The sequence below is a fragment of the Bos indicus x Bos taurus genome, chromosome 29, assembly GCF_003369695.1.
Source record: "Bos indicus x Bos taurus breed Angus x Brahman F1 hybrid chromosome 29, Bos_hybrid_MaternalHap_v2.0, whole genome shotgun sequence".
Taxonomy (NCBI): domain Eukaryota; kingdom Metazoa; phylum Chordata; class Mammalia; order Artiodactyla; family Bovidae; genus Bos; species Bos indicus x Bos taurus.
In genome coordinates, this window is record NC_040104.1 from 9,179,927 (window position 1) to 9,203,611 (window position 23,685).

The 23,685-nt window shown below is 44.2% G+C and overlaps 1 protein-coding gene across 3 annotated transcripts in view; it reads left to right on the top strand.

The window, feature by feature from the left end:
- PLA2G16 (phospholipase A2 group XVI) overlaps nucleotides 1–23,312 on the top strand; it is a 33,099-nt gene extending 9,787 nt beyond the window's left edge. For all 3 annotated transcript variants that reach the window (XM_027532477.1, XM_027532478.1, XM_027532479.1), the window contains exons 3-5: nucleotides 10,452–10,554; nucleotides 13,108–13,376; nucleotides 20,361–23,312. In XM_027532477.1, coding sequence (XP_027388278.1) covers nucleotides 10,452–10,554; nucleotides 13,108–13,376; nucleotides 20,361–20,462 — 474 coding nt within the window. In that variant the 3' untranslated portion in view covers nucleotides 20,463–23,312. The remainder of the gene's footprint in view (nucleotides 1–10,451; nucleotides 10,555–13,107; nucleotides 13,377–20,360) is intronic.
- Nucleotides 23,313–23,685: the final 373 nt, after the last annotated feature.

Here is a 23,685-nt window from a genome sequence, read left to right on the forward strand (position 1 = left end):
CTCCCCCTCATTTTTCAAGACTTCAACAAAAATCTCAGGTGCTGCCTTTCCCAGGAGGATGTCCTCTCCTTCTGGTCTCTGTTATACCCATTTCAGCCAGGTTTTTGCCTCCAACTCCCAATAGGAGCTGTTCTAAAGATCGGCAGTGACCTTCACCCCAGACCGCTCCTTTGACCTCCAGACTCACACATGCAGCTGCCCGGCTCCAGGTGGACATTTCACCCCAGGGTACCCTCCCCGCCAGCAGCCTGCCCATTCAGCCTCCTGGAAACCTTGAAGTAACGTTTCACTCCTCTTTCCTTCAAACCCTCCCTCATCGCAACTGCAAATCCTGTTGAGTCTACCTTCAAAGAAGTCTAGAATCCATTATTTCTCATGCCCTGCTGTCCCCATCTTGGCTGAGGCATCAGCTTCTCTCTCCATCTTCCATCCTACCCTCTCCTCCTTCCCGCTGCACTCCAGCCACTCTGGCCTCCCGGAAGTTCCTCAAACACACGCCTACCTGGGGCCTTTGCTCAGGCTGTCCCCTTGGCCTGGATGTTCCTGGCATCTGCAGGGCCCACTCTCTGCCTTCCCTGACACCCTTAGACTGTTGCAGCCTGCGTCCTCCCCCCCCCCCCACCCCCGCCCACCACATTGCAATCCAGACCACTTAATCCTGTCTTACCTTTTCTTTCTTTCTTTTTGTTTTTATTTGATATCTCTTCTATTAGATATCATCATTTACTGGGGCTTCCTTGGTGGTTCAAACGATAAAGAATCCTCCTGCAATGCAGGAGATCCGAGTTTGATCCCTGGGTCAGGAAGATCCCTTGGAGAAGGGAATAGCCACCCACTCCAGTATTCTTGCCTGGAGAATCCCACGGACAGAGGAGGCTGGCGGGCTACAGTCTACAGGGTCACAAAGGGTCGCACACAACTGAGCAACTAAGCGCACCCACACTGAGGCTTTAAATGCATTTGAAGAATTTCTCTCTCTCTCTGATACTGAACAAGAGCTCTGTGAAGATGGCTATCTTGGCTTTGTTCATGGGCATAGTCCAGGTACCCGGCTCTTTGAGCCTGTGTTAAGTGAATGAGCAAATGAATGAGTCCTTTGACCCTCCCAGGCAGAGGTGAGCATCCCCAAGGGGAAAGAATTCTCAAAGGGTATCATTGACCAGTTACATCACTTCCCTGAGGTGGGAGAGGGTGTTTGTTAAGGGCAGGGTGATTCTGCACGCATGCTGGCAGCCTCCTCTCCTGTAATTTGGGCAAGGCTCGGGTCTGAGACCACAGCTCGGGATAAAGGCTGGAGGCTTGGAGTCAGGAACCCAGTGAGTTCTGGAGCCCGTCAGCGTGAGAGCACGTCACATGCTTGTTTTACTGCTGCTGGCACTGTTGCCATTGTCCTGGACGCCCCAGTGCTTTATGTCTGCCTTTCACAGACGTAAGAGGAGTGTAAAGATATATGCAGTTGGAATGAATAGGTGGACATATTTGTGATAAAATACATACAGTAACACAGTGGTAGAATCTAGGTGGTGGGTATATGTTCACTAAAAACTGCTTTCAATTTTGAGCACTTGAAAAATCTTCATAATAAAGTGGAGAAATTATAAAGTTGGAAAGTATGCTATAAACTTAAAAATGCTCATTGCAGAAAAGCTGGAAAATGCAGAAAAATAGAAGGAAACAAAATAATCACAACAACCACCCTTAGCTGGAGCACCTGGAGGGAATCTGTTAGGATGTTGGTATACATCTTTCTAGTCTTTTGTGTATTTATTTTGTTACATAATAGTAATTGTAGGGATTACCCCAGATTGAGCACACTGATGTTTATCAAATCTTACATTGTTTTCTGATTCTAAAGCAAATATATATGTATTTACACTTTTGGAAAACTAGAAAAGAATTAAAAAGGAAATTAATATCCCAAATTCCACCACCTAGTAATAAACACTGTTTACATTTTGGTGTATTTCCACAATTTTTTTTTTTTAATGTGTTGGTTTTCCTTTTGAAACAAAGTTTAAAAAATACCATTTTGTGTAAAGGTTTTTTTTTTTTTTGCCCTCATAGAAAAACTTTATTGGAAAGCAGGGAAAACTACCAAGATATGAATGAAGACAAAAAATAAAAAAAGTTCAGACATAAAGTGTACGACCTTGGTTTAAGTGGAAATGGAACCATTTGGTGGTTTGTAGTTAGTGACCTATATTTTCACTTTGTGGCACTGCTGTTGCCACAGCTAAGCTGCTTCAGTCGTGTCTGACTCTGTGCGACCCCAGAGATGGCAGCCCACCAGGCTCCTCTGTCCCTGGGATTCTCCAGGCAAGAATACCGGAATGGGTTGCTATTACCTTCTCCAAGGCATGCATGCTAAGTCACTTCCGTTGTGTCCGATTCTATGCGACACTATGGACAGCAGCCCACCAGGCTCCTCTGTCCACAGGATTTTCTAGGCAAGAATACTGGAGTGGGTTGCCATTTCCTTCTCCATAAAGGTTTTTTTTTTAAACTTAAAAAATTAAGTTATCCTTGATTGTAAAGCTTTTTTTATTAACCATTATATTATGGATATTTCTTGTCCTTAAGTATTCTTTTAAAACATAACTGTACAGTATACTATATAAATATGGCAGAATTTAGCTAGTATCTTTATGTAGAATATTTAGGTTTCTAATGTTTTATCATTAGATGTGAGTTTGTGACATCTTTTGTAGGCATTTCAGATTAGTATTAAGAGCTGGTCTATAAAGATGTGAGTCAGAGAATATGAATATATTTGAGGTTGTGTGCAAGCGTGCATACTAAGTTGCTTCAGTTGTGTCCGACTCTTTGCGACCCTATGGACCGTAGGCTGCCAGACTCCTCTGTCCAAGGGATTCTCTGGGCCAAAGTACTGGAGTGGGTTGCCATGCCCTCCTCCAGGGGATCTTCCTGACCTAGGGATCCAACCCATGTCTCTTACGTCTCCAGCACTGGCAGGCAGGTTCTTTACCACTAGCGCCGCCTGGAAGCCCATTTTTAAGGTTAGTGATATAAATTGCCAAATTGACCTTCAGAAAAGTTGTATTGATTTATACGCCTATCAACAGTGACTGAGGGTACCTGTTTACCTGCATCTTTTCTTATATTTAGTATTACCCCTGAATCATTTTTTTAAAATTTTATTTTATTTTTAAACTTTACATAATTGTATTAGTTTTGTCAAATATCAAAATGAATCTGCCACAGGTATACATGTGTTCCCCATCCTGAACCCTCCTCCCTCCTCCCTCCCCATACCATCCCTCTGGGTCGTCCCAGTGCACTAGCCCCAAGCATCCAGTATCGTGCGTCAAACCTGGACTGGCAACTCGTTTCTTACATGATATTTTACATGTTTCAATGTCATTCTCCCAAATCTTCCCACCCTCTCCCTCTCCCACAGAGTCCATAAGACTGTTCTATACATCAGTGTCTCTTTTGCTGTCTCGTACACCAGGTTATTGTTACCATCTTTCTAAATTCCATATATATGCGTTAGTATACTGTATTTATGCTTTTCCTTCTGGCTTACTTCACTCTGTATAATAGGCTCCCTGAATCATTTTTAATTTACTTTTATTTGATTACTGTTGAGATAGAATAAGTTTTCTTATGTTAGTGGTAATATATATTTCTCTTTTAAAAATTATTTATTATACCCTGTCTCCATTTTTTTTTTCAGTGTTTAAATTTTTTCTTGATTCATGAAAATTCTTTATATATTAAGGCTGTCATTTTCTTCCAGTTAGTCACTGGTAGTTTGTCTGTGGTTTTTTTAATGCACAGAATTTTCTGGTCTGGCTGTTTTGATTACAAGCAGCCCACTTAAGCTAGCTCAAGTAAAGAAGCTTTATTCTAAAGGCACATGGAGAGGGGTAAGGGGAAAACCTAAGTACAGGAGCTATAATAAAGCTGGGCCTCCCAGGGGCTGGGAGGCAGTTCAGGATCACGGTGATTCCAGGCCCTCCACAGCTGAAATTTGTGCATCTCTACTTCCCTGGTGGCTCAGACGGTAAAGCGTCTGTCTACAATGTGAGAGACCTGGGTTTGATCCCTGGGTTGGGAAGATTCCCTGGAGAAGGAAATGGCAACCCACTCCAGTACTCTTGCCTTGAAAATCCCATGGACGGAGGAGCCTGGTGCAGGCTACTGTCCATGGGGTTGCAAAGAGTCGGGCACGACTTCATTGTTACTTTCAGTGCTCCATCCATGGCGAGACCCGGCTAGCTGTTCATGATGTGCCTGCTTCTTTCTCTCCCACTGTCCACAGGGGTCTTCTGCTTGGTCAGAGTGGGTGTGAGAACTCCAACCCTTGGTTTGGCCTGTGCTTCACTGGGGTCTCTCTTGTCTGCTCCATGTCATGATTTTTCAATTTTGGCTCTTGTGTCAAAAGCTAGTTTTTAAAATTACTTGATTCAAATTTTTGAGTGAGAGAGAGAGGACCATGGAGGATCACAGGGCACTGACCTGCTTGGGATCCGTGCCTTTTTCTAGTCCAGCTGGTGGAGGCTGGTCTGCAGTGGTCACGTGGTATAAAATATGGCTGCGGGGGCCGTCGGGATTGTGGGTGGTCATTTTCTCTTAAGAGGGAGTGTGAACATAATAGGCAATGATAGAAAGTTTAAATAAGAACTTTAACATTTTTTTCAATCATAAAAACTTTTTCCCCAAATGTTTATTATTTATTTATTTATTTTTGACTGTGCTGGGTTTTCATTGCTGCGAGGGTTTTCCTCTAGTTGCGATGAGCGAGGTCTACTCTAGTTGCACAGGCTTCTCTTGTTGCCGAGCCTGGGCTCTAGGGTGCGTGGGCTTCAGTAGTTGTGGTGCCTGGGCTCTAGAGTACAGGCTCAATAGTGTTGGCACACAGGTTTAATTGTTCCAAGGCATGTGGGATCTTCCTGGATCAGGGATCAAACTTGTGTCTCCTGCATTGGTAGGTGGATTCTTCACCACTGAGCCACCACGGAAACCTATAAAAACTTTCAATCTTTTACTTTATGCCTTTTTCTTTGGACTTTATCTTTAGAATGTCTTTCTCTATTCTAAGATCTGAGATATATCTACCATATTATTTTAGGTTTTATTTTGTGGTTTTAAGTGTTATTGATACATTCAAATGTTAATGATTTTTAAGCATTATTAACATGGGAATATTTACAGGCTTCAAATGCAAGATGGTTTTAAGAGGTTTTGGTGACAGAGAATATTCACCTTTTCCAATTAAAAAACTGCAAGGTCATCAGTATGAAGGATTTTTTCCCATCTAAAATTATTAAAAATTTTTTTATCATAAAAGTAATTCACATTGATTAAAAATAATAAAATAATATAAAATGTAAAAGTCTCTGAATCCCAATCCCCCCTGCATATAGTATATAACAGTTTGATGTATTTTCTGTAGCTCATACATAGTGTATAATATGTTTTGCTTATAAGTGTACAATTTTTTAAAAAAAATAATTTTTATAGGTGTATAGTTGACTCACAGTGTTTTGTTAGTTCAGGTATACAGCAAAGTGAATGTGTTATACGTATACATATACCCACTCTTTTAGATTCTTTTCCCATATAAGCCATTACAGAGTACTGAGTAGAATTCCCTGTGCTATACAGTAGGTTCTTATTAGTTATCTATTTTATATACAGTGCTGTGTATGTGTCAGTCGCAATCTTCCAGTTTCTCTCTCCATACTCCCCTCCCCCCAGAGCCATAAGTTTATTTCCTACATCTGTAACTCTATTTCTGTTTTGTAGATAAGTTTATTTGTAGCCTAGTTTTAGATTTCACATAAAAGCAATATCATATGTCACAATGATGTTTTTTAAACAAAAATGGGATAATGTTTTCCAACTTATCTTTTCGATTGCTTCTATGTCTGCTCATGTAAAACCAACCTGTTCTCTCTATTGGCTATAAATACATACACATATAAGATAATTTATTTCGCTGGTCCTTGTTAATGGTCATCTAGGTTGTTTTTCCAATATGAATTGCAGAGGCCAGACATTGTTCCCCATTTGCTTGCTAAGGAAAATGGCTGTTACACAGCTCATTATAAGCTGTGCTTTTGTGGAGAGGATAAAGACTTTTTGTTCTGAAATCCCGTGGGCACAGAGTCTCAGCTTTGCCATTGTCATTGCCTGTGTCGTGTGGGAGAGCCCGGGTTACTGCACTCGGGAGAACTGCTGGCTTCCTGCTGGCTCACCTGTTCCTGGGGGAAGAACCACCTGGCATAGCATACCACTAGATTTTAGAGCTGGGGATCAAGCCAAGTGAGGGATGGATCACTTTTGATCCAAACTTAAGGACCAGAGAGGGAACATTTTATTATGTCTGGTCTCTGTTGCCATAGAGAGAAAACAGCATTGGCCACAACGTAAATGATGGGGATGGCTGTGTGCCAATAAAACTTTATAGACGCTGGAGTTTGAATTTCATATAATTTCTTGTGTCACAATATATTCTTCTTTTGACTTTTCCCCCAACCATTAAAAAATGTAAACATTATTCTTTGCCAGCAGACGAAAATAAGCAGAGGCACACAACGGGCCCAAGGACTGTAGTTCTCATATTTCAAATATATAACACGATTTCTTGAGTTTTAAATTTTGATTCAGCACAGTTGGCTGTGTGTATCATTAAGCAGTTGTTTCTCCAGTTAGAGTTTAGTGAAAGAGTGTGAATTATTCATGTCTTGTGATCATGGCAACCTGTCCTCACTGGTCCTTGCAAGACCCCTTGTCTTCTGTTGACTTTTAAGTTCCATTGTATCATAATTTTTCTCTCCATCTTCCGAATGGTTAGCTAGCATCCTAATATGTTTAATATGTGCTCTTTAATTTTTAAAATGATGTGTGTGTTTTTGAGATTCTTTTGTTGTTGCTTTTTAAAAATAATTTTTTGGGTATGGTTCTGATAAGACATGTATTATTGGTTTGTGTGTGATTGTCTTTAATTTATATAAGTGGTATTTTGCAGAGCTCAGTCTTCATTTTTCCACTCAGCACTGTAGTTAAGATTGTCTGTGTCGTGAAGTGAACATCGAATCCTTGCTTCTCACTGGTGCACAGGGTCCCGTGGGTGAATCCATCACCTTTTAGATCATTTTTAAAAAGAAGTTTCTTTGAGTGGTGGCATGTTTGAAGTTAGTGAGTATTTGGAAATATGTGCCTTTTGCCTTTTATAAGAGAAAGGCAATATGATTATTAAAAAAATCACAGCCTTTTTGCTTTCAAATTGTAGATATCCATTTTTCAAAGTTAAAAAATTTTATTAATTAAAAAATTAAGGTCGAATTTACTCCCTTTGGTGTTCAGTTCAATGGGTTTTGATAAACACATACAATTGAGTAACCATTCACCATGATCAAATACAGAATAGTACAGAAACTTTCATTGCTCCAAAATTCCCTCATACCCCTTTCTTGTCCACCCCTTGTAGCCCTGGCAATCATGGATTACTTTCCTGTCCCATAGTGATGGCTATTATGGAATGACATATAAGTGGAATCACACAGTATGTAAATTTTTACTGTATGTGGATTTTTGGTACGGCTTTTTTCACTTAGCATCAGTATTCAGTGTTACAGAGTCTGAGTTTCTTCGTAGATATTTTTGTTGCTCTGTGTGTGTGTGTGTGTGTGTGTGTATAGTAAACATGTTTCTCTGCATAGGTCTTCTTTCATTGTGATTTGCTTGGGATACAGTGAGCTCCTTGGGTCTGCGTATCTACTGGCTGCTTATTGCTCGACAGCATATTAAGTGAAAATGTTAGTCGCTCAGTTGTGTCTGGCTTTTTGCGACACCATGGACTGTAGCCCACCAGGCTCCTCAGTCCATGGAAATCTCAGGCAAGAATACTTGAGTGGGCTGCCGTTCCCTTCTCCAGGGGATCTTCCTGACCCCAGAATTTGGAGGTGGGATGTGGACAGCCCCCCAGAGCAAGGGGTGAGGGGGGAAGGACAGAGGGCTGGAACAACCTCTGAGGAGCTCTGTCTCCAGGTGTCCCAAAGAGATTTATGGTTGGTTTAGACGAGGGAAGTCCAGATCGAGTGCCCCTACCTGCAGCTCTTAGCACAGTGTCTGGTATTGGGACCTCGGTACCGAGGGATCAAACCTGTGTCTCCTGCACTGCAGGCAGACTCTTTAACGTATGAGCCATCAGGGAAGCCCTCATATTACTCAAGTCCAAAATGTCTCCTTTTCTAATCTTTAGGCTCCCTGAGGGCTGGGTCTCTGCCTTGCCTTTATGTCCTGGCTTATTCATGGAAATGCCAGTTAAGTTCCCTTCTGGGGATCCTTGAAAACCTCCTAACTCTTCCTCAACAATTAATATACATTTTCCTCTTTTGTTTTGGAAAACAAATGGGATTTGTAAGTTGTAACCATTGTCCAGTGTTCTGAAATAGATTCTCAGTAAGGTCTGGGTGCCTTTTTCTGGGAAGATAAATTATAGTTGCTGCAATAAGACAACATGATTTGTCTGTATACTTCCTGCCACACAGGATGCTTCTTGGCAGTTTTAGTGCTTCTATAAATAGAAATGAACTGCCCTTGACCCTGCTTCACAGCCACTGTAGAGTGGTGATGGGCTATTCCCACTGCTCATCATTGCTGTCCCAGGGGAGTCCACACTCCCTACTCATCTTTGATGGAATCTCTCAGTCAGGCCAGAATTTGGAGGTGGGATGTGGACAGCCCCCCAGAGCAAGGGGTGAGGGGGGAAGGACAGAGGGCTGGAACAACCTCTGAGGAGCTCTGTCTCCAGGTGTCCCAAAGAGATTTATGGTTGGTTTAGACGAGGGAAGTCCAGATCGAGTGCCCCTACCTGCAGCTCTTAGCACAGTGTCTGGTATTGGGACCTCTGTACATTGAATGACAGTGATCTTGAAGATCTCCTGACTGTTCTCAGGCTCTGGGCCACTGCCCTCATCACAGGGCGGGGCTCTGAGGAGCGTTTTAGCATCCTTCCCCACCTTCCCCTGCAGACGCACACAAATCCTCACTCCCACACATGCCCACTGTGATGTAATGAGAAATATATATTTAGTCTTGGTCCTGGGTTCCTGCCACAGAGCTTCTAAAACCCGAGTAACTTCCTGAGCGGTGGGGTTGAGAGGAATGCGTTTCGTCATTCAGAAGAAGCCCCTTTCAACTGACCAGGTGATCAAAGAGCTGGAAGTAGCCTTAATCACCAGTGGGCAATGATCTCATCAACTGAGCCTACATAATGAAGCCTCCACAAAACCCCTAACATGGGGTGTTGGTGAGAGCGTGGAGGTGCTGGAGAGCAGTGGTCCCCAGAGGGGGCGAGGAAGCTCTGAATCCCTCCCCCTACAGCTTGCCCTCTGCATTCCTGGCTATTCTTCAGTTGCATATTTTCTAGTAAACGGGTCATCTAGCAAGTAAACTGTTTCCCTGAGTTCTATGAGCTGTTCCAGCAAACCACTGAACCCAAGGGAGGGGGCTGTGGGAACCATCAATTTACAGCCAGTTGTTCAGAGTGCAGGTGACAACTTCAGCTTGCACCTGGCATCTGAAGCGAAGTCTCCTGGGACTAAGCCTGCGGGGTCTGCACTGACTCTGGGCCGTGAGTGTCAGAACTGAGTTAAACTGTGGGACACCCACTCAGTGTGCACCAAGGATTGAATTTCTTAGTGTGGGAAACACACACATCTGGTGTCAGAAGTAGAGGAGTGAGCACAGTGCACAGAGAGTTTTCCTTTGCTTGTCACGCATGCACGCACTTTCACTCTCAGGAGGAGCAGCCAGGGGGACATTACTGCCAGAGGCTGACACCACCTGTCTGCCAGGCTCTGGGTCAGGTAGGGGGAGTGTCTGTGGAATACCGTGCCCCCCAGATTTGACAGCGTCTGCAGGGCCCCCAGGTGGGTAGTAGTCAGATAACCCGTGTGCTTGCCTGACGGTCACTGTGGTGGTCAAGACGATGGCCTGGGAATCACGCGGCCTAGCACTGAGTCCTGCTCACATCACTCAGGGGCTGGGTGGTTTTGCAAAATCTCCCTTCCATCTCTGAGCCTTGATTTCCTCTTTCATCACACAGGGATCACAACAGTGCCCACCTCATAGGCGCGTTGTGTGAACTTATTGAGCTGCACCTGTGAAACGCTTAGCAGAGTGCTTGACTCGGAGCTCGAGTTCAGTCAATAATATTAAGAGTAACAAGAAGGTAGAAGCCCCAGCAAATGAAGAAACCCTTCAGGTGTGCACTTTGCAAGTCATAAAGACAGATGGGCAGGCCCGTAGTCCCTGCAATTCTGGGACACAAGTGTGTGAAGTGGGCCGGGCGGGCTCCGGAGGACGTCCTGGAGAGCTGTGAGATGAAGGCCGCTGAGCTGCTCCCTCTAGGCTCAGCCCCGCCCTGGTTCCCAGGTCTTCCATCACCTCTAACGGCCTTCTTCTTGGTTTTGCAGCCTGAACCCCAGCCTGGAGACCTGATTGAGATTTTCCGCCCTTTCTACAGACACTGGGCTGTCTACATTGGCAACGGATATGTGGTCCACCTGGCCCCACCAAGTAAGGGCACCCAGGGCCTCCACTGTGCTGAGGCTGGAGCAGAGGGGACGGGGGGAGCTGTGGGTAACCGGGGACCCCAACATTCTTCTTCCTCCCCAACAAGACTTCAGCCACACTGGTCTCCTTGCAGCCTTCCTTCCTGAGGTCCTTGCTTTTGCTCTGCCTTCTGCTTGTGATGCTCTTTACTGGCTCTCAGCACAGCTGCTTCCCCTTCATCATTCAAGTCTCAACTCAAATGGCCATTCCTGAGCATGGCCCTCCCCAGCCTGAGCGAGGGCAGTTTCCCCTGGTCATCCTTTCCTGTGTGACTTTACTTAATCTTCCCCACAGCCTTTTCAAAACCTAAAAGTATCTTATTTTTTTCTGTTTGTTCATTGTGAGTGTCCTTTCACCAGAGCATAAACTAGTTGAGGGCCGGTGGGGTGTCTAGTTCATGTTTCTCTTCAACACCTTGGACAAGGCCTGGCACATAGTAGGGCCTCAGTATTGACTGACTGTGCTGAGTGGGTGTAACTGCTGGACAGGAGACAGGAAAGGCATGACAGGGATCTGGGTGGACAATGTGACACCCATCACTGGGTGAGCAATGCTCCTTAAAGGGAAAAGATGCTTCTATCTGCATCTTCTCATTGGAGCTTCACAGGAATCTTGTGAAATAGGCGAGGCAGGGGGACTGACCTCATACTACTGAGAAAATGGTGGAAGTCAGAGCTGGAAGGAAACTTAGAGAACAGCCCAGTACTAAGGAGAGCCAACACTTGCTGGGCACCAACCCTGTTCCAGGCACTGGGGGAGGCACCTTACTGAGTCAGTTTCTTAAATGCTTGCAGCTCCCTGTCCACCGCTATAGGCACAGGTGGAATTTATTGGGCCTTTTCTATAGGGAATGGGGTGCAGAGAACTAAGCCACTTGTCCAAGGTCACATAGCAGGAAAGTCCTGGAGGTGGGACTCAAACCCTGGCTAACTCTCTATTTCCTGCCTTTAAACCTGATGCTCTGCTGTGAAGTCTGAGGTTCCCCCAAATTCAGTCATTGAGTGTTTGCCTCATCCAGGTGCCCTTTCTCCAATTGTTTAATTAGTATTTTGTTTAATAGACTAACTTTAAAAAGTAAAACAATTCTTTTAAAAGGAACTTTTAAATTCCTAAATTGATGTGTGTTCATGAATCCATCTTAGCTTGTCTTTGTGGATTCCCAGTGTTGGCTCAGCTAAGTTAAGTGACATGTCAAGACCGTGCAGTGATGGAACCAGAATCAGCACCCATTGCTTCTGCCTCTGAGCCTGTGCACACTCTCACCAGGGTGGCACCCAGCGTGTGGAGTGTAAGGAAGCCCTCACTGTTGGGTGTTGACTCTGAACTTGCACCTCTGGAGCTGGAACCTCCTGAAATTCTGTGCCCCAGGCACCTAGCTTGCCTCTCCCCAGTCCCAGGCCCCTACCTGCCCGCTGAGGGGCTGAAGGTGGATGGGCCTCTGGAGCTTCCCTGATCCAGTCCCCACGCTGACCCTCTGCACAGACTCAGGGCTCAAACACAGCACCTTTTTATTTATTTCACTGAATCCTTTAAGCACCTCCTGCCCTACTAGGAGGTAATCTGAATTCCTCTGATTTTCCAAACCTTACAGTTGTTCTCTGGGCAGAGGGGTTCAGTCCTCTCTGGAAAGCTGAGCAGAACAGGACCTGCACTCTGATCAGACCCTCTGGCCGTTGCTTGTTGCTGTCACGTGGCATCACAGCGCAAGATGGGTCCTGCCCTGTGTAATGGGATGCTTCCCCTCCTGGCAGAGACCGAGGGTTCCCAATCATGGCAGGGCCACAGAGGCTCTCTGAAGGACATGAGTCTCCTCTGTGATGTTCCCTGGGGCCCACCTCTTTAAAGGCAAGCCCAGTTTTCAGTCATCATACCCTCCCTACATGATATTAGCTGGTGACCTCAAGAGGGATCTCTGTGTGGGCACCAGCTTTTGCTCCACACCATCCTGGTCCCTGTATTGACCCCAAATCCCTTTCTTCAAGGCAGTTTCACTTCTGGAAACCTGTTGCACCTTCCAGCCCCTCAGCATTGGCCAGGGTTGTGCCTGTGTACCCCTTGAATCTCCCTGGTGTCATACCTCTAGGAGCAGCCGTGGGATTTTGGTCCCTTTGCTCCAAGGGGAATGGGATCCGTTCCCCAGGTCCATCCACCTTTTCTGCAATGATCAGCTTTGTGTGTGTCAGGGAAGTGGAGTCTTGGCGGGATCACAAAAAATTAACACTCTATTCTCCCAGGGAGGTGGGTGTGCTCAGAGCCTGTATTTGCACAATCAAGAGGGCCACTGGGGTGTCACAGGGTGTGTAAGGCCAGCTTCTGTAGGTTAAAAAAATCACAACAAATTATGGAACTTCACTCCTTGTTTCAGATAAGGAGACCAGGGACCAGAGACCACAAGGGTCTTATCCAAAGCCACACAGCTCTGACCCTGACTCATCTGCTCATCCCCTTGTTGGTGTGGTGGATGCTAGGCTGGGGGCCGGCCCAGGACCAATTGTGTTCCTCTTCCTGAATCCACAGGCGAAATCCCAGGAGCTGGTGCGGCCAGTCTCATGTCTGCACTGACTGACAAGGCCTTAGTGAAGAAGGAGCGGCTGTGTGACGTGGTTGGGAGAGACAGGTACCACGTCAACAACAAGCACGATGGCAGATACTCGCCATTGCCTCCCAGCAAAATCATCCAGCGGGCGGAGGAGCTGGTGGGCCAGGAGGTTCTCTACAAGCTGACCAGCGAGAACTGTGAGCACTTCGTCAATGAGCTGCGCTACGGGGTCCCCCGCAGCGACCAGGTGGGTCCTCAGTGTGCCCCCATCTCCACCTTCTCAGCTGACACGGGCATCAGTGTGGACTTGGCTGGGGTGGAGACAGGCACACAAACAAGACAGGAGAGCAGAGACAGAACTCTCCTCAAGAACATCATAGTCAGGGTGGGGACAGGGGTGAGGTGATGGGCACCACAGACAATTGGGAGTAGGGGATGCTGGCTGAAGGCTTGAGCACAGGCATCACTGTCAGCCCGGTTGTCCAGCCCTCCCTGGCCGCCTGGCCCTGACACGGACCCTTCCCACAGCCCCAGAGGCAGGTTTCATTGTCCTGCTTAACAGATGCAGAAACGGAGCCCCAGAGCACTTGTTGGTGGCCTTTCTTGTCATCAAACAAATCTGTGTTATCTCTTTTCCTGAGAGCTGTCTCCAGCTGTGCTGATAAGTAGCAGAGGTGAGATTTGAATCCCAGGTCTTTTTGACACAGCTTTTCCTGCTTATAAAAAGCATTGTGCCCGGTCCTGCTGTAACCCAAGGGGCAGTCCAGGGGCCCCCAGGGGATGTTTATTTACTTAGTTGACTTTAGCCATGGCCACTCTCTTTTTTGAATCACTTCTCCTGGGAAACTAACTTCCTCCTCATTTTCTCTCACTTCCTCCCCTCCTTTTCTGGCCCTCCCCCTCCTTTTGAGTGTGTGTGTGTGTGTGTGTGACAGCATTATTTTTAAAAGTTCTTAGATACCAGTTGATGCAAAGGAATATGCCTTTTCTTTTTCTTTTGATGAAAGGTGAGGTTAAGATCCATCAGGTTGTTGATTTTCATTACTTTTTAACTTTTTGCGATTTGGTCTCTCCCTTGGTCAGTGTGGTGGTCAAGTAGCCCACTAGGCTCCTGTGTCGATGGGATTTTCCAGGCAAGAATACTGGAGTGGGTTGCCATTGGGTAAAGTACAAGTGATGATATTGATCTCGGAAGGTTACTGTGTGAATTAGATAAGAGCATCCTTATGCTTAGCATAGTGGCAACTAAGAAAATTCTGTTAATAAATCGTGGGAGTTGAAGTGGTCATAATGGTCCTCATTTTCATTCTTTCTCTTGGTTCACCCAGTGTCTTGTCCACTGGCCTGTCTGGGCCACAGTGACATCCTGGGGAGGCATTCATCAGCAAGGATCATGCTCAGCCTTCTTCCTCATACTGCTGATAACCAGCAGTGTTTACTACACTGACCTGCATGCTGATTAGTTCATCCATATATATGTACATATATGCAATAAATATATAAGTATGTATATGTGAATGTGAAGGGCGATTAATATAAAAATCGAGGAATATCAAGTCCACCCCTACCTAGGTTATGGACAGGGTAATACTGCCAATGTTTGGTGAAGAGTTCCAGAATCTCTGGGTCACAGTCTGGTTTCAACTTCTCTGACAGTTTATAAGAGCCTCCTTCTGGGAAAGTCATTGGCCAGGTCCATGAGAGGAACCTCATTAGCTTACAAAGGTGATGCAAACAGAAGGAATCTGGGGGATTTGGGCATCAGCACACGTGCCTACTGGGGAAAATGACCTTCGAAAGCTTTGTCCTGAGTCACATTAGATGCATCCTGTCATCCTAGTATCTGTCTTTACTAGCAGCCCTTAGAGACACCCTTCAGTTTTCTCCTGTGTTAATGCTTTTACCCTCTGAAGCTCACATCTTTCCCATTCTCTAGTTTTGGTGGAATACCACCTTGAATAGGTTCTGAGAAAAGGTGCATTTTAAAAAGACTGGGTGTGCCTGAAAATATCTTCATTTTATCCTATTTGATTGATGGTTTGACTGGGGATGGAATTTTAGGCTGAAAAAAATTTTGCCCCAAATTTGAAGGTATTGCTCCATTGTTATGTTATTTAAGCTATTCTTGCTGAGAAGTCTGAATTCGTTCTGATTTTCAAGCCTCTGTATATGACCAATTTTATCTTTCTGGAAGTTTATAGACTCTTCTCCTTATCTTCAGTTTTCTGAAATTTATCTATGATAAACCTTGCACAGATCTGTTTTTATGAATTGTATTGGGAACTTGATGACTCTTTTCAGTATGGAAACCCCAATTCTTCAGTTCTGGGAAGTTTTTCATTTTCTCTCTCTCTCTTTTTTTTTTTTTTTTTTTTATTCTGGAGGTTGTATCCCTAGACTGCGCCTCTGATTTTCTTTTTAAAAAATTTTTATTTATTAATTTCTGACTCTGCTGGGTCTTTGTTGCTGTGCGGGCTTCTGATTGTGATGGCTTGTCTTGTCGTGGAGCATGGCTCTCAGGCACATGGACTTGAGTAGCTGCAGCACGGGGGCTCAGCAGTTGCGGCTCCCAGGCTCGCAGCACAGGCTCAATAGTTGTGGTGCACGGGCTTAGTTGCTCTGTGGCAGGTGGGATCTTCCCAGGTCAGGAATGGGACCCAGATCTCCTGTATTGGCATGCAGATTCTTTGTTACTGAGCCACCAGGGAAGCCCTCTTCTGATTTCCTTATCTTCTCTCTCCTGTTTTCCAATTATTTATCTTTTTAAATGAGAAAACTAACATTTACTGGTATATTTAGTATAATAGAAGTTTTTTAAAAGTAGCAGTGATGATGTCAGAATAAAGAGAAACTTATGCTAAATAAATCTGATTTCATAATTTGTGGTACTAGGTAACAGTTGAGGTCCCAGTTAGACCTGGCTTCAACTTCAGGTAAATGTCCACCCTCCTATGCAGCAATAAAATAAAAAAAGAGATTACTGTGCACATTTGGGAAGTAATAAATTTAGGGTGTTGTATTAGGAAGATTTATAAAATATCTCTTAATTGTGTCATTTTTAGTTCTCCTTTAGTGGTTATTAATAGACTGAAGAACAAATTCAGAAGTTCATATAAGTAGAACATTTTATTTCAACACAGTGTTGTTACATAATCTAGTAAAACACATTTGTCAGTACACAAACGTAATATTTAGAGTGTTTAAATACAATTGCAAATCTTGAGATAGTAAAAGAACCAAGAAATATTTGTTTATTGTTCATTCTTTCTACAAACATCTTTGTGAAAAGTGAAGCAACACTAACCAGACACCTGCCATTTGTCTTCCTGAGCCTTTAGCCCGATGCACCACTCATACATCTGAAAAAGGCGAAACAGCGTCAGCAGTCCTCCTGGACCCCCTCCAGAGAACACGAAAGCAGGGTAGACTGCGGAGCAAGGGGAGGCGCCGTGTAAACTGTTCCCCAAGATTCCCCTTCACTTCTTGGCCTAGATGAGGGTTTCTCAGCCTCAGCACTGTTAACGTTTTGGGCCATCGACAATGAAGTTAAGCCTTCGTTGCCCTGACTTGCTCTGTGCATTGAAGGATATTTAGCAGCATCTGTGGCGTCTACCCTCTAGATGCCAGTAGCCTTCCCACCCCCAGGTGTAAGAGCCAGAATGTCTATGCTAAGCTGCTAAGTCACTTCAGTCATGTCCGACTCTGTGCGACCCCATAGACGGCAGCCCACCAGGCTCCCCTGTCCCTGGGATTCTCCAGGCAACCCACTGGAGTGGGTTGCCACTTCCTTCTCCAATGCATGAAAGTGAAAAGTGAAAGTGAAGTCGCTCAGTCTTGTCTGACTCTTCGGGACCCCATGGACTGAAGCCTACCAGGCTCCTCCTTCCATGGGATTTTCCACGCGAGAGTACTAGAGTGGGTTGCCATGGCCTTCACCAGAATGTCTATAGATATTGACAAATATCTCCCAGAGGCCAAGCCTCTCCTCTCCTTGAGAATCACTGGCCAAGGCAAGCAACGATCATAATACACGATGTGGCCAAATTAAAATGCAGCTTCCGCACTTGTCCCGTCTCACCAGAGAGTGTGGAAGTAGCGGGTGCTGGACAATGTCCAGCAGTAGTTTTCTTTGTAATCGCTGTCAAAGCAGCAACTCTCTTTCATTTAACTCATGAGGACATTTGTGTTTGTGTTAAAAGAATTTGATTAGTCATTATGTTTATTTGTGTTCAGCTCTTTAAAGCAGACTAGATTTTCCTTCAACAGACTACATGTGACTCGTAACTTTACAGTTAGAAAGAGAAGCAATGGATTAAAACCAAAATGTAGTTTGTGCTTTCCATACCTGAGTATTCTAAAACAGATTCTCCTATTTTCCATCTACCTACCTAAAAATACTCAGGTTTCAAGAAATGTATCCTTAGTAAGCTTTTGTAAATAAGCCTTCACATTGAATAGTACTTTTTAAAAAAAAGCAGCTAGGAGCTACACACTCAGGCTGAAGTCTATTCTGTGTCAGATAAAGTTTTAAGATAAGTAGAAATTGAAGATTTGGCCAATGGTAATGTGTATATTTCATAAACCTGGATAAATTGCAGGGTGTTATTTTAAAATTACTGTAAATATTAAAGCCAACTTGCTGTCAAATACTTTATAAACATTCTTAGTTTGTAACCCCTCATAGTCTGAATTGCTCAGTTGCTCTCTGAGTAATATTCCTCTTCTTATATCCACTTACAACATTGCTGAAAGTAAAGAAAGCACATTCAAGCTGTCTTTTTCCTAGAAACAATTCCAGGGCTTAACTCAGAGTGGACATTTTAGCATAAGCAGCTGCTGCTGCTGCTGCTGCTAAGTCGCTTCAGTCGTGTCTGACTCTGTGCAACCCCATAGACGGCAGCCCACCAGGCCCCGCCGTCCCTGGGATCCTCCAGGCAAGAACACTGGAGTGGGTTGCCATTTCCTCCTCCAATGCATGAAAGTGAAAAGTGAAAGTGAAATCGCTCACTCATGTCCGACTCTTAGCAACCCCAGGCTCCTCTGTCCATGGAATTTTCCAGGCAAGAGTACTGGAGTAGGGTGCCTTGACAGAATTACAGTTTGCCCACTTTGAAAAAAAAGATAACGAAGGACAATTTTTCTCCTTCGTAATATTCTGATTGAAGACCTCTGATGCACACCATGTAGCCTATTTTCATGATCAGAACTCCTGCAATTTCAGCACAGTGGCTGGGCTGGACCCAGCAGCCTTGCAACAAGAAAATCATCAATGACATCTGAAGGGAGCACTGTCTCTCCCAGGAAGATCATTCTTTCTGTAAAATTTGCACCCTCAGAACAAACTATATACTACTTTTGTATTGAATTACATACTTTGTACAAAGCATGAGCACAAACAATGAGGCTACTGTTGTTTTCCTTGACCAAGTATCTTTTGTATGAACTGGCTCCATCAGCATTTCTTCTCACACTATGAGGTTCTGTAAAGAACTGGGGGCTTATTGTTCCTACTCCATTATCTGCAAACCATTTCTCCCACCCTAACACCTAGCTTAGCAAGGAAAACACTGGATACAAGTGGTTATATGCAGGTTCCCTAGCAAGACCGAAACAGAGCCACGGGTGCCATAAAGCCAGCCTAATTACCTTTCACTGCTGCTGCTGCTAAGTCGCTTCAGTCGAGTCCGACTCTGTGCAACCCCGTGGACTGCAGCCTACCAGGGTTCTCTGTCCATGAGATTGTCCAGTCAAGAACACTGGAGTGGGTTGCTATTTTCTCCTCCAATGCATGAAAGTGAAAAGTGAAAGTGAAGTTGCTCAGTCGTGTCCGACTGTAGCGACCCCATGGACTGCAGCCTCCCAGGCCTCTCCGTTTATGGGATTTTCCAGGCAAAAGTACTGGAGTGGGGTGCCATCGCCTTCTCCGAATTACCTGTCACAGGAAGCTCTCAAGACTGACCGACAGTGGAACTTAGGTCAGTTTCCTCATTCGAACTTCTGTCCTCACGTGTTCTGCTGCCGAGGATACCAGTTCTGCGTACCTTGTGATCTTAGTTACACTGGTATATTTCCTGGAATTTCATATAGCTTTGCTGGACACATTTATGGCTCAGATAAGCCTGGGCAGCGCCAAGATACATATTTTTTAACCGCTGAAGCTTTCCAAATTGTTCTTTATGTTGGGCATGTGTGAGTTCTGCAGCCACAAAATATACAACCTAGACAAGCTCTGTGCTTAGGGTACCAAGGGCAGAGTTGGCGGGTCATGTAAGGATGTGGATTTTGGGTTTCAGGTCCACATTTTCACCCTTTATATTATTGAGATTTCTGATATATTGTCTCCTTGGATTTCTTGGCATCAAACCATTAAGAAAATATTTTCCTTTTTGAATCTTGATTCTGCTTAGATGCCTGGTTTGGTTTCAGGGGAGATTTCTTGATCCATGTTCATGATACTCTTTTAGTTGGGAGAAGTAGAGTTTTGCCGACTGGGGCATTGTGCCTTCATTGCAGTGAGTATTCTCTGAGTCCTAGTGAAATTATGCCTAAAACTAATGACTTACTTTATTTTTAGTTGGAGTTCAGGAAAGAGTTAAATTTGACATATGTTCAATTTTTACCATGAAACTTCCTCTTACTTTTGTCCCAGTGGTTTTTTTTTTTCCTATTATAAGCAATACAAGTCAGATATCTTAATAGTTTAAAGTATAACCTCACTACTCTTTTTCATAGTTGAGTCATATATTTAAGAACATGCAAAAGTCAATGGTTGGCTGGACTGTGCTCTGGGGATTCAGCAAGGGTGAAGATAAGTGAGGGATTTGTAGGACAGAGGTCAGAGTTTATTAAGGATTCAATAGCAATTCCTCTTCAACTTTACACTTACTTCAAGAGCTCCCTGTTGGCCCGCCAGGATTTCAACCATCTGGCTTCGTCTCCCTGTCTTTTCTACAGCCACCCTCTGGGGCTCTGTCTGCTTTAAAAACTCACAGGGTCAAAGGAGTTTCCCTCTTTATGCCTGTGTACTTTGTTGGCAGCTGGCCCCATCCACCAATTCCTTTCCCATCCTGCCCTTCTCTCCCCATTTCCCTGCCAATATTTGTTGACTCCTGAGTTTGTCAAGGAAGCTAAGGGGCATGTCCAGCTCCCTGAGCTGGATGTCCTTGTTGAATGTACAGTCTGTTCTCAGCTTCCTGACACAGAGTCTGACTCACTGTCCTCTCTCTTGCAGGTCAGAGATGCCATCATGGCAGTTGGCATCGCGGGAGTGGGCCTTGCAGCCATGGGCCTCATCGGAGTCATGTTCTCAAGAAACAAGAAACAGAAGCAGTGACTTTATACAGTCCAGTCTGCAGTGACTTTATACATTGAGGGGGTCTTGTTTGCCTAGAGGGTTTCTGCTTTGGTTTGTAATTTTCATTCTATTTTACAATAAGGTTTATTTTCACAAGAATAAAATAAAGCCCAGTAAGGAAAGATTTTATTGGGGGACATGCATCAAAAACTGTCTGGCATGAAGTCTGTTGAGGTTGCAGCGAGGCTCTGTTCCTGCTGATTCCAGGCTGTGCTCTGGGTCTTTGGTGATTTTCTCTCACTTTCAAACTGTGGGCTGTGTTCTTTACCTGCAGGAAACAAAGTCCAGCTCTGGTTATCTCAAGTAATGGGTGTTTCCAGTTGTGTAGGTACAGGTGGGCACCAAGAGAGACAGACAAACCTGACTGATATGCAAGAACAGGAACCAAGGGAAACCAGGACCCTTGACCTGGAACTAGATCCAGGCCGGCTTCCAGGAGTCAGCAGCCGGAGTCTGTAGATGTCCAGTGGGGCTCAAACCAAACCAAACCACAGCCATAATGAAAATTACATGCTCTGCCCAATCTTGTTTAAAACCTCCCCTGCTCTCCACAGCTTTTCTCTGCCTTATCACTTCCACCCCACAGTGATCCTGCATCCTCTCCTCTTGGGCTTGTCACGGCCCCCAAGTCTCTGATCCCACACCCGCTCCTGTGGCTTCTCTTCCCATACCCGTTCAGCTTCATCCCTCCCTGCGGCCTGCGAGACGCTCCTAACACAAGCTCCTGAGAGAGAATCTCATTGGCTCCCTCACCACACTGGGCTGTCTACTGATTGGTTGACAGCCATTGGATCAGGTGGCCCACTAGACCAATCAGCTCTGCTCAGTGGAGCCAGGTCACGTGGTACAAAGGCTGCCTCGGACCTTATGGAGTGTGGGTGTGGATGGTCTTATATGTGATGTGCCTGGTGCTGAGGCCTCTGGGGAGGGGTTAGGGAAGGAGGTGTGACCATTTGTGATTGGTCCCGTTTGCCTCTGTTACTAGCTGGGCTTGGCAGATGTTCAAAGTGACCAGTTTCCTGAAACGGGCTTTTGTGGGCTCCTCGGAAGCACCCTTCTGGAGCCAATTGTCCTTCCCTCCACAAGGCAAGTCATCTTCTCTATCTGGTTGCCAATGTTTCCCTTGGCAGCCTTGGTTGTCTGGGGACCATGTGTGTGTGGAATCCCGGACAGGACTTATAAAATGGCTCGTTTCTAGTTTACTACTGCTTGGACCATACCTGGTCTAGGAAAAGCTTATGCGCATTCTTTCCCCAGTGTTGACATAAGCATAGTTTTCTCCCAGTTAGTTTCTTTTCGTTTTATCTTAGCTCTATTGATGTAACATCTCATGCCTGTTTTCAGGTGTGCCAAGCTCAAGGGACACAGGCCAAAATTAAAGGGGAGTCTCTTGAAGGCCTTTCTCTCACACTGGGGAGATTATGATATGGACCCATGGAGTATAGATTTCCAAATTAATTATGGAATAAAAAGGAATGAGGTAGACTAAACACAAGAAAGCAAAACAAAAGCAGCCCATTCAATTAAAAAATACTGAAACATTACCTATAAAAAGTGAGATTTGTGGAAATAATCAGATAAGATGGAAGAACTCATTCCAAATATATTGATAGTGACCATAAATATAAATGAACTAAACTTGCCAAGTAAAAGACAAACATTTTACTGGATTAGAAAACGAATCCAGGGAATACTGTTTACAGCAGATACAATTGAAATATAAGGACATAAAGACTGAAGTTAATAAGATGGATAGTTTATGTGACAAGTCATTTGACATCCTGAAAACATTAATGTTATCAAGGAAAAAAATTGAGGGTGTGAATAAAGTGTTCTAGACTGAAAGACATGTTGAGGACAAAGTAACTAAATATGAGAAAGGACTCTAAAAGCAATTTGGGTTTACTGGGGAAATTTGAATGTGAACTGGATAATGAAGAATATTAAGGAATCATGAATCTTATTAAGTTTACGTAACGTCTTATGAGGTTTACGTAAAACACATGGCATAAAAAATAGATGCAGATAAAGCAAAATGACCAAAAATCAGATTTTGACCCACGCCTTAGGTATATGGGTGGCCATTTTACTGCTACTTTTGTATATTAAAACATTTACATAGTAAATACCTTATAAATAGCTGAAACTTGAAAATTTAAACAAAATAAAACTTTCAAAATTATTTTAATAAATTTTATAGTAATATTTTTAATAAAAGAAGATATACTAGGCAACTACTAACTAAAAACTGGTTAATTCATTGATATTAATTAACTGAAAGCTGGCATAGCTATATTGATATCAGAAAATATAAGCTTCAAACCAAAAATGAGTACTAGACAGAAAGTGTGAAAAGTGTATCATAATAAGAAATACACTTGGTCCTTGTCCTTGGTTCTGGGCCAGAGCTCCTAAAACCCTCAGAATTTCCTTGTTGATAGGCTTTATCTTTTGCTATTTCTAAGGAGACCCCTTTGATCAACCTGAGTTTGTGCTAATGGGGTGACGTGGACCCTAAGATAACCTTAGGATGGGGCTGGTCATCAGAAAGACCCAGTGATTAGAGGGTTGGACATTTCAGGCTGCTGATCTCTAAGAAGGGAACGTGGGAGGGGTTGCTGAAGATTAAGCTCTATAAAAACTGTTCAGCGAGGAGACTTGATGAACTTCCTGGTGGTGAACACACCAAGGTGTCCAGAGAGTGGCTGCCTGAAGAGGAGAGGGAAGCTCCTTGCATCTTCTGCCCCCACGCCTTGCCCTCCACCTCTCTTCCATTTGGTTGCTTCTGAATTGTATCCATCCTAATAAATTGGTAAACATTTAAGGTGCCTTTCTGAGTTCTGTGAGCCTTTCTGGAAAACTGCTAAAATGTAGGAGGGGTTTTGACAAAAGTACAGGTGAGTGGTGAAGGACATCTGATGTGAAGGAAGACAGTCTTAGGGGACTGAGCACTTAGGCTGTGACGTCTGTGTTTAGTGTCAAAATCAAACCGATTCAGTGAGCACCCAGTTGGTGTCTGGAAACTCAGAGAATTAACTGCTGGTGTCGAGAAACGTTCCACAAAGATCCTGAAAACACTTTCAATTCCCTAGGAAGGTATGATATTAATACTTCTAAAATTGTTTGCATCTAATAAAAATCCTAAAAGAGATATTAAAAATTTTGGTCTGTTGTAAGGAGAAAATGACCAGTTCACCATAGT